Source organism: Stegodyphus dumicola, chromosome 7 (genome assembly GCF_044657685.1).
Source record: "Stegodyphus dumicola isolate Sdum_Otavi_A_Nest chromosome 7, ASM4465768v1".
In the NCBI taxonomy this organism is placed as follows: Eukaryota; Metazoa; Arthropoda; class Arachnida; order Araneae; family Eresidae; genus Stegodyphus; species Stegodyphus dumicola.
In genome coordinates, this window is record NC_140774.1 from 145,246,582 (window position 1) to 145,258,670 (window position 12,089).

At 30.1% G+C, this 12,089-nt stretch overlaps 1 protein-coding gene across 2 annotated transcripts in view; it reads left to right on the forward strand.

Annotated features, from left to right (window-relative positions):
- The window catches only part of LOC118188420 (dnaJ homolog l(2)tid, mitochondrial-like), a 93,527-nt gene that overhangs the window by 46,908 nt on the left and 34,530 nt on the right, over nt 1-12,089 (forward strand). For both annotated transcript variants that reach the window (XM_085820886.1, XM_085820885.1), the window contains exon 7: nt 11,649-11,713. In XM_085820886.1, the coding sequence (XP_085677012.1) occupies nt 11,649-11,713 (65 nt within the window). The remainder of the gene's footprint in view (nt 1-11,648; nt 11,714-12,089) is intronic.

Here is a 12,089-nt window from a genome sequence, read left to right on the forward strand (position 1 = left end):
TATTTGCATATTTCAAGCTTTCTCATTTCATTCATACTATCATTTGGAATTTGTGGTAGTTAGCAAGTAACATGCTTGAAATGGGAAAATACAGCAGCTGTACAGTAGCTTTTAAACTGAGAAGAGAGTCAGTAGAATTGGTGCAGGAAAATGGAAAAAGAGCAGCAGCAAGAGTATATAAGGTGGACGAAAAGTATGGGCATAATTGGACCAAACAGTGTGATCAACTGGCGGCAACGAGCAAAACAAGATGTGTGTTTTCTGGTTTGAAATGTACGTTTGTGAACTTACTAAAAAAGTATTAGAACTTAACTTGGTTATTTGAAATGAAACTTACACCCAAAATTATGAGAAAAAGCGCAACATTTGAATGACTCACGTAATGTTTGCACCTGCAGTTTAGTGATGCAATTTTAGTGAAAAAAGTGCAGGCATTATATACGGTAGTTAGTACTTTTCATGCCTGGTAGAAAGGATGTTATACAAATTAGAGCTCTTTTAAAATATCAATGGTCAATGTCATAAAGTCATTCTTGATCCCTGGCTTGAGGGAAGGAAGATTAATCTGTACTGATCAAGGCACCTATTCTGTGATCTCTGGATCTCATCTACTATATCGTGAACAATATTGATTAAAAAAAAAAAAAAAAAAAAAAAAAACCTTTTTCTTTGAACAGAGTACCCCTCAAGCCCCTAAAAGTGCATTGCCACCTCTGGCTGATTACTGCAAACTTCAGCAGCAGTCTATTTCTCAGGGTTCGTACGGTCCTTAAGAGTCCTTAAAAGTCTTTAAGTTTTTTGGAATCAATTTTTGGTCCTCAAAAGTCCTTAATTTCGACCAAAATCGTCAGAAGGTCCTTAATTTTAATCATCAGAAATTTCTGTCTGTTTTTACGACTGCCGCCATTTTGAGTGTGAATTAACATTTTAGAGTAATATTTTTGGCGATTTGCTGACAAATATGGTTATCTTTTAAATGGGTTCATGGATTATAATTTGTTCCTATTTCTAATATTAAATGGTGGGATATTCGAGTTTCTGAGCAGGAAGTGAAACATGAGCATTTCAAAATTATTTTAATGAAGAGCTCTTAAACAGCTTTTCGCTTTTTGGGATGTTAATTCTTTTATTAAACCCTTCTAAATTTGGCAACTTATCATAATTTTGGCGATTTTAAGATCTGTTTCTATAGAAAATTTTTAATTCTGAGATCTAGGATATTTTCGACAGTTTTTTTGTAATTTCAGCCATTTATTATATGTGGAAAATAAGCACGGTATAATGCTATAAAGAACCATTTATGGAAACAGTTCTTAGCTAAAGCAAACTAGCTATGTAATTAATTAAAAATATATTTTTAATATTTTCATGGTAAGAGCTTTTCCATGTAATTGTCTGAGAATATTCAGAATTCTCTAAATATACATCCGGCGAAATTTAAGCTCTGGAAGAACAATGAAAACATTATAGTTAAATGTTTTACTTCTGATACTAGAATCTTTTCTTAACATTTTAATCTTCCCTTTATTTTCTGTACTTTTCACTAGACACAAACATAGAAAATATAAAAAATGCTTCTAATCTTATCATATGAACAGGCATTATAGAAAGGAATTCTTTTATTAATAAAGATATTGAAAATTTAAAAGATTCATCTAATATGTCTTAATGCATCACACACAGGACTGGCACTACGCATTTTCCCATCTGATGCAGTCTCTGTGGATCGTAAATTCTGCTGCCTGATGCCTTTATAAATTCTGCTTCCAATGCCTGTTCTAAGTTATAAACGTTTCGCCATTTCTAGACTTTATCGCTCAGTGTGTCACTAAATTCTAAAAATGATGCCACGTCAGCTCTCTAACCGAAGCTTACCATATATATTTCATATTTCTTTTGAATGTTCATAATACTAAAGAAATAAAATTAGCAGCTTTTTCTATGCATTCTAAATGCATTTAGTTTATTTAGAATATCAGAAATCTTTAATTAAATCCAAAAATTCTAAAATGAAGAGAAAATATGGAAGAAGAAACTGAATATCTAACGAAAAACAAATTTATTCTTCAAAGATATGTACAGTTATTATTATGTAAATTACCCAATTGTTTACAATTTCAGCCCTTACTATAATTTCTCTTTTCTATTTTCTCACCAGAATACAAATCCCGTAGACAGTTTTTAAACTGAGATTTTTGGAGTGTAAGACAAGAGTGTGTTTCTGACTTCCACTTGCTCACTGCATTAGTTCCTGCCCACTCTGATAATTTGTAATTATTAGTCTTGGATTACTGTTGGCAATATTTGAGTTTGTTATGATGATAGAGAGTTATTGAGCCAGCCTTAAGATCAAATTAAATTGTATAGTCTTTGACCACTAATTCATATTTTTAGTTTGAATTTGACTCTTCTTGTTTCATTACATCACTACGAGCTGTAATTGACTTTGTTAGCATAAGAACATGCCTTTATTATTGAAGTTCTTTTTAAAAAAGAATCTTATTTAAAAAGGACTTCAAAAATAAAGGCATGTTCTTTGTCGGACATTGTAGTTACTTTCAGACATAGCGATAATTTGCTTCATATTTGTTGATGTGTTTTGGACTACTTTTACCAGATCAAATAAACCTTCATAGGTACATTGTGGACAGGTTGACAGGTTATTAGATAAAACATGCAGAAATTAGTGAGAGTATTCTTTTGTGTGGTGAGACAAATTCCTAATTGTTAAAAAAGGTGCTTAAAGAGAAGGAAATCGATATAAATTAACCAAAATGTCTGGGAAGGCTACAGATTAAAAAGATGCATAACTATTTTGTTGAGTATTGTTACTACAAAACATAAATGTTTTACATGTAATTATTCGAATATCGTTTAAGAATCAATGTCATAAATTACATGTATTTTAAATTGTAAAATTTTATTAGATTGGGATTTTAATAGGGCTAAAAAAATATAATTTAATAGTGACCATGCAAATACATAATGACTAAGGTTATCTTGTACCTAATTTAATTACTTATAACTGCTTACTGCTTGCCCTTAAAATTTATCTCTGCATATTAAAGCGAGTTATTGCCTTTCATTAACCCTTACCGTAGTCACAAGATAAAACACAAAAATGTAAAACTTATTCTTTGCATCTAGTGAGACTTAAAATAATGTAAAACACCTCTGGTGCTTTAGTGGCTTATTAGAACCTTAAAGTATATTAACTGAGTCTCAACCCCTGCAGGTAAGCAGTAGCAATGACAACAGCCAGTCTTTTGTTGTTCATCATGCTGATTATCATTTTACCTCTCATTTTAACCTATGCCGCTTGACATAAAATCTGCTTACTATTTACTAAAGCTTTAGAATGAGCAAGTTTGTGACAAAATAAGGTATAAAATAAAATCAACATAAAATTAACTGTTAGTAAAACGTAAATAAAATGTCACTTATCTCCTTTCAAATATGTTCAGTTCTTATAAGTGTAAAATATATAATGCTCCTTGATAAATTTCATATATTTTATTCTCAAACTTAATAATAATTATGTTAATTAAGTCATGTTTAATAATAATGCATCCTACATACGGATCTATTTTATTTTTAGGATGGTACAGTCAAAAGTCGTTAATCCGGACTCGTCGGGACTTTGGCGATTCTGGATTATCGATTTTTCCGGATTATAGATCATCAGTTTAAATCTCGTAAGATGGCATGCAGAAATTCTAAAATTAAAAATATGAAACCTTAATTTATGAAATAAAGAACAGTTATAATCTAAAGGGTACCAAAATTTACAAAAAAAGCTTAATATTTATTTGTTTACTTTATTAAACATTTCTTTCAATGTAAGTTATTTTAAGTTGCTTCATTTTATGTGATAATACTTTCTCTTTAATTCTATAAACAGACACAATTTCTTGTTCAGTTGCAAAGTTCCGCTGTTCAAGTCCCGTTAATTGTTGTGCCGAGAATACCGACTAACTTGTCAATCGAAATTTTTTCGTTTTCACTAACCTCTCTGTCACATTCTTCATGTCTTTATCCATTTTTTGCAGCAATTTCACTTTTTGTTTGATGGACATCGAAACATACTTTCGTTTTGTACGATCCTTTGGAAGCTCCAGAATCGGGAAATTCTATTTGACATAATCGAAAGTTAAGTTTACTTTTATAAAATTGCTCTTACAATCTGCAAAAAATAATAAGCCAGATCCAATTCGAAGATTAAGGAACAACGCAATCATCAACATTAACTGAAATAGATAATTAGATAATTTTAGATTATACCGTCCGTTATACATAAAACGTGCACGCGAAAAGGTATTCTGCACTTGCGCACACGCATATGCGCAGTGGTAAAAGGTCTTGCGCGCACGCGTAAACGCCTATGTGCATGTGTCGACGTGGCGCATGCGCAGAGAGTTTTTAGCTTTGAGGTCCGGATTATGGGTGTCCGAATTAACGACTTTTGACTGTATTACAAAAGTGAAGTTCAGGCATAGATAATATTTTGAATTGAATTTATTCAGTTCCCATTCGCTCATAGGTCCTTAATTTTTTTCATTAATGGTCCTTAAAATCCTTAAAAGTACTTAATTTCCATGCCCAGAAATGTGTACGAACCCTGATTTCTGCTGTACAAGGAAAAAAATGGTTAGAGACTCCTGTCTTATGCAAGAAGATGCAGCACTCCATATTGGCTAATAAGTGAAAGAACTGTGTGTGCTGTCTTTGAAAAATAAAAGTTTGTGCTCACTTTGAAGGTTATCAGTAATTTTCATAAGCTTGGCCACCTCTTTCTCCGGACTTGAATCTCTATGATATCAAGTTATGGGGATTTTTTAAGGATCGTGTCTTGGAGGAAGCATGCAGATCTGCTTGAACTGAAAGCAAGCATCACAAACTGTGCTGCTGCAATTCCTCAAGAAATCTGTTTCACTACTGCTGAGCATGCTGTAACATATTTTAAACATGTAACTAATGTAAATAGATTGAATAGTGTGCAAAGGCTGTGATTAAAAAAGTTTATGTTTCTAATTTGTGTTTTTTGATCTTTCTTTGTCTTAAAAATTGAAATGTTAAATTGTTAATGAAATGAATAAGTTTGAACCATTATTTTTCATTGATTTTTCCCAAGACACATATAATATATATAAACCAAGTTTCAACGAAGTAAATCAACCAAAACAGGTTCTCTAGTATTTCAGAAATATATATAATATTTTCAGCTTATCACTTCAAACAATCCAAAAATATTGTTAAAATATCATGGTACTACCATAATATGCTTTAAATGCTAAGAAATGTGCTACAACCATATCATATCTCTAATGCAGTTGCCAGTGTTTTGAGAATTCAATATTAACCCTAAACGTTTTGTAATCAGTGAAATATCTTCCTCTGTTTATTACTAAATGTACACTGTACATACACTCGCACACACACACAAAAAAAAAAAAAAAAAAAAGCACAGTTGTATATCTCGCATATTACAGGGCTGTTTGATGAAATTTAACTTACGCTTTTCATGTCTTGAAACTGTGATTTCGGATATGTATTAGATTTATATATACCATTGTTTTAACTTAGGTATTTTGACGCAAAATTGGACTTTTCTGTAATGACATACCGATTTTTTCCTTTTTTCGATTCTGTAACTCAAGTTATGGCAAAATACCACATTCCGTAATCACGCAAGTAGTTTTCAAATTAACTCTCAAAATTTTAGCTTTTCAGTTTTAGTTGAATTTGGTATATATCTATTAATCTCTCTTTTTTTTTTTATTAAACTTACTTGATTCCTTCAAGTTGGAAATTTGTGATCCATCCAAATTATATTCAGAAGTATTGTCTCATTTTTTTTAAATTTGTATTTCTTAGTAACTTTTGTAAATTTGTTGGAAAAATTTTTGAAAATTTTTATAAAAGTTTTACCATCACCTTATAGTAGATGAATTTTTTAGCATAACTGAAAATAATTAGAACTTTTTATTCAAAATTTCCTAAAATATACATCATTTTGCATATTTGCACATTTTGAAATTTGGCTTAATAGTTATAAGTGATAATAACACCAAATGTGGTGTACATGCTTTGTTAATTATTAATTGGAAGAATGTACAATACACATTTTTGTCCATTTGAACACAATGAAAAGGAAAGTTAAATAGGTTACCATAAATTAAGAATTTTGCCAATTCTTGGTGCAAATCAAAAAATGTGTGCCAAGATAAATTTTTAAATTTCTAGGTAAGTTTCTCACTGAATTTTACAAAATTTAATATTTAGTTGTAATTTTAATTATAGTATTAAAATATAGAAAAAAAATCAGCATGTCATTTAAGAAAAGTCTGATTTTGTGTCAAAATACCTATGTTAGAATAATACTATATATAAATCTAATATATAACCTAAGTCTCACTTTTGAGACATGAGAAACACAAATTAAATTTCATCAATCGGCCCATTAAAATGGGAGAAACAGAACTGTACCTTCCCCTTTTTGGGGGGATTATGATTTTGCGTACTACTAATAATTTTGTGTCTTGATGAAAATAAGAAGTTAAAAAATTCTCAGCAGTTAATTTTAAAAGACTAGGGGGAAAAAAAAAAAGAAAGCTTTCAGATTTTACATTATGCCTAAAGGGATATTTTTTAAAGTTTTGTGTGTTATCTTTATTAAATATCATGTTCTTCGCACTTAAACCGTAAAATCCAATTCAACAGCGATATCTCAAAATAATTTTTAAATGGGTATATCTTTAGAATTTCCGATATACAGTCTCACAGGCTGGAGATAATTCCCTCCCCCCCTGGTACAATGTTGCCATTGCTTCCTTTGAAAACGTTGAGTTTAGTAATTGAAAATTTGTTAAAGTGTTACATAATGATTGATAATAAAACAAATTCCAAATTAGGGCTTCCAGATGCCCTAATTTGGAATAATTTTGTATCCTCAAGTTGGATTCAAAATTAGGGCACCTGGATTCCAAATTAGGGTTTCCAGAATTTGGAATCCAGATGCCCTAATTTTGCTATAAATTAAATATTATAGCAAAATATTTAAAAAGGAAACAAATCCTTGAAAGTAAGTTATTAAGTTATGCATTTTATGTATTTTAAAATCAAATATTTCCAAAATAATGCAAATTGTATGTTAGCAATTATTTCACTACTGAAATATGACTACACTCAAAAGTCGTTAATTCGGACACTCATAATCCGGAATGATCTATAATCCGTACCTCAAAGCTAAAAACTTCCTGCGCATGCGCCACGTTGACACATGCGCATAGGCGTTTACGCGTGCGCGTAAGACCTTTTACCACTGCGCATATGCGTGTGCACAAGCGCAGAATATGTTTCCGCATGCGCTTTTTATGTATAACGGACGGTGTAATCTAAAATTATCTAATTATCTATTTCAGTTAATGTTGATTGCGTTGTTCCTTAATCTTCGAATTGGATCTGGCTTATTATTTTTTGCAGACTGTAAGAGCAATTTTATAAAAGTAAACTTGAACTTTTGATTATGTCAAATAGAATTTCCGATTCTAGAGCTCCCAAAGGATTGTACAAAACGAAAGTATGTTTCGATGTCCATCAAACAAAAAGTGGAATTGCTGCAAAAAATGGATAAAGACATGAAGAATGTGACAGAGAGATTAGTGAAAACGAAAAAATTTCGATTGACAAGTTAGTCGGTATTCTCGGCACAACAATTAACGGGACTTGAACAGCGGAACTTTGTTACTGAACAAGAAATTGTTTCTGTTTATAGAATTAAAGAGAAACTATTATCACACAAAACAAAGCAACTTAAAACAACTTACATTGAAAGAAATGTTTAATAAAGTAAACAAATAAATATTAAGCTTTTTTTTGTAAATTTTGATACCCTTTAGATTATAATTGTTCTTTATTTCATAAATTAAGGTTTCATATTTTTAATTTTAGAATTTCTGCATGCCATCTTACGAGATTCAAACTGATGATCTATAATCTGGAAAAATCGATAATCCGGAATCGCCGAAGTCCCGACGAGTCCGGATTAACGACTTTTGACTGTATTTATTTTTTTTGAAGTAAGGGCGAATTTATTTGAATTAATATGCTGACATAATATGAAACATTTTACCACATACAGATCAAAAAGTACAATTTTCGCGAAGATATGATTGTTCATGAAGATGTATTCACGGATAAAAATGGGCCGATTTAAAGAATTTCGAGAAATTGTCCAATGTTAAAAGACGATGCATATATGACAGAAAACTCACCGACAGTCAGGAGAAGCAGAATGGAAAAATTAATGGAAAAGGAGAAAGAAATGTTAACACTTTTGATGGAAAATGACAAAATTAATAGATTCGATAAATTATTAATAAATGTTGACATCAAAATTAAAGAAACTGAACAAAAATACGAAATTCATTACTTATAAAAGTTCTGATGAACTGTTATGTTTTTACGGTTTTGTCCATCTAAATGTATTCAAAAATGCTTGGTTTAATCCTGGTGTATGGTACACGTGGTATTTAGCGACATTGACATTATGTTTTAGCGAGCCCAATAAATATTTTTTGTAAATATAATCTTGTGAACATTGTTCATAATTCTATTCAATTGAAATAATTCTTCTAGGCCATTTAAGAAAGATTCTAATAAATTATCAGAAGAATCATCGAAAGGTTTAATGCAATCGTATAAATCTCTGAAAAATTACATTGAATTGAGGTCGACCAATTGACATTCCGTGTATATTATTTACTGGATGATTATATAAACGAACATCGGAGCTCGAGGCTTGCTTGCTTTGGCTACCTGCCAAATTCGAACACATTGGTTAACTGTGCGATAAATTTACTCCTCCATCTTATTTTCAGGAATGTTTTCTGCATGGTTTTGCAATTCACCGTCAGAATTAAATACTGGAGAGCTTCAACGCAGCAAGAGAACGATGTCAGTTTTCTTTTAATTGAGGAGAAATCATCGTGGTAATGCCGAATTTTTGCTTATTTTGTTTTTGAATATCTGCTCTACAAGAAGACACCAAAATTTTGGATACATTATTTAAAAAATATCGAACATGCTACAATGCTAATTGTGAATATAGTGTTCATGAAATAGTGTTCTGTTTTGGTGTTTTATGTGTTTCCGGTGATTAAAAGGTTATATACTGGTGTTCTCCAATCTTCTGTGGTTTCAGCAGTGCAATATTTGAATACTCTGGTCCTAAGTGCTATATTGTATATTATTCATATTAATCGATTATTGTGTTCATATTGAAAGGTTGGTTCTCAGAATTAAGTCATATAGAACCAAAAAGTAACATACAATGGCAAGGCACTTTCTGGTTTTGCTGAAAATGCAATCAATGCAGAAGCAATAACAGTTCAAGCTGTTATAGTTATGTTCGTTATTTTCAAAATACAAAGAAATTATTGGACTGGTACCAGTATTTAACATGACTGCTGAAGATGAATTAGATGTATGTAACAGCAAGAAGCAATACATTAAAATTAATAATAAGGCACATTCTATAGTATGTTGTAATTTGCATAGTATGCAGAAAAGTTTAATGATTTTAAACAGTGTATGAAATGTATGATTAAAAAAAATAGTGTTAAGGAAACATTAACATTTCTATGAAATAGTGTCTCAATAAATGAATGTTGGAAATTGGGTTTTATTTCTTTATTAAATTTAAGTATATTCTATTGTCTCCTCTTACTTTTTATGTGCTTGTGATGACGAAGAAATTCATAATAAATAGAAACAAAATGTTCTATTTAACGAAGAGCTTACATTAACGTACTTAGTTTGCTATCGTATACTATATTATTTAACCCTCTGAGCGTAATGGCCGACTTCATCTGGTCATGAGATTTTTTGTCATTTGTTATATAATAGCTTATAATTTATGATATTTTACTTTCTTACTTTCTTTAATAATATAAATGTCATCTTAATAAATGTAATACGTTTATGAAAATAGAGCCTAAAGTAAGTAAATGTACAAATTTAGCTAATAAAGTGTCTTTGAATACAGGTCTTCAAGACATCCAAAAACCCGTGCCCCTCAGAGGGTTAAATTATTTCTGTACAGTAACAAAAGGAAAGTTATTGATTATAAAAAATGCTTGAAATAATCGTTGTAATCTATCGCTATTCTAAAATGTAGAAACTAAAAATAAGTAAATACATTAACATATGATCAAAAGAAATAATGTTAAGAAACATCAGCATTACTAGTAAATACTGCAATCCATAACTATTGCACTTTTAATTGCTTACTATTTAAAAAACACAAATAATTTTGTATTAATTTTAAATTTCTGTTACCTTCTTTCTGCTATTTATACTTTCAAACATTACTAGTTCATGTTTTTTCTTAAATGGTGCTGCCATGTATGTTGTTTGTTAGGTTATTATTTCATTTTTTATATGAATATGGGAATTTTGTTTTGGTTATTAGATTTAGTTATATTTTTGTATGAAATACTTTTGATCACATTTATTAACTACTTTATACAGTCTTTCATTTGCATATCTTGGAGATATAGAAGTTAATAATTATATTTTTTACTGTGAAGTGCGAATAAATTTATACTTGAGTTCAGGTAAAATACTGTTACTTAAGGTAAAACCTTAAGAACTGCTTCCTAATTTATTATGACACGGGCAGTTTTCAATGTCTTTGAGATTTAACAGAAATAAATGTGATAATGCTGTTATCAAAAATGCACTTTTCTTTTACCCACATATATATCTTTACTTTTATTTATGGCTGATTGAGTTTTATTTACTTAAAACCTACTATTAATGTTATATATTTATAATAACCACTTTCATAATTACTCTCACTTCAGGAAAAAAATTATGAAATCTTAAATAATCATAACTTAGAATTTAAGTTATTTAAAAAATATAGTTTAAAGTACTGAAAATAATTAAGGCTATTATTAATTATACATATTTAGTCTAAAGAGAAAAAATTGTATTATCGTCTGGTTTTCAGGAATGATTAAATATTTAAACTTTAGAAAAATACAAGGAATACAAAATTTTAAAAAAGAAGAAAAATGTATTAATTATTAAGCTTATTTTTCTGCATAAATCACTATGTAACACAAGGACATAAAAACGACATTTTCACAAGTGTTGTAAAAAGGTGGAATTTTGCGAATATTTAGGCGGCGTGATACGATGCTTTCACAACCAAAATATCACCTGTGAAAGATGCAATAACGGCACCTATGCGACAAAAACCTCATCTACAAAGACGTAATAAAGACATCTTTGCAACGGTTGCAAAACAGTGGAATTTCCTGGGCATCTTAAAGAGGACATATTGCAAAGTTTTTGCAACGCCATACGTTACTTTGCTACTTGGGCCAAAGCAAAATTAATAGCCCTTCTAGGCTAATGCCTTTGGGCTAAAAAAAAGAAGTAAAAAAGAAAACTGAATTTGCATGTTATTCAAACATTTAGTTTCTATTTAGAATTAAATTCCTTTTGATTAAATATATTTTAAACTTTAATTACAATTTCTAATCCAAATCCCACCAAATATCCTGGCTATGTTCACGACCTTTTTCTGTGTAACATGAGCTAATTTCCATTAGAAAGTAATTTAAGTTTTTAATTTATAGGTGTTGAAGATGGACAAACTGTAAGAGTTAAAGTTGGACAACAGGAAATTTTAGTCACATTTAGGGTAAGAGTTTTGCTGCCTTGTTTGAATAATGAATAAGAATAAATAATTTTTTGTCTAATATAAAAGTCCTGCAAAAGCAAATATGTTTTAATATTCTAGCCGTCATATTTTTATCATTACTGCTTCAATTACTACATTTTAATCCAGGCCTTGGCAACCTCTGACCAGCAGGTCACTGAGGGAAACATTTCTTAATTTCAAGCAATCCACTTAAGTTCCAAAAATGAAGTATAATATATAAGAATTATAAAGTTCTTTTATGTTAACTAACCTGTTGTTGCATGTTTTTTATCTTTACTTTCACTTCCCCCTTCTATTGTCATGCCATAATGTAAATTTAGTTCATGTGTATTTAAGCTGAGGTTGTTAGATTGTA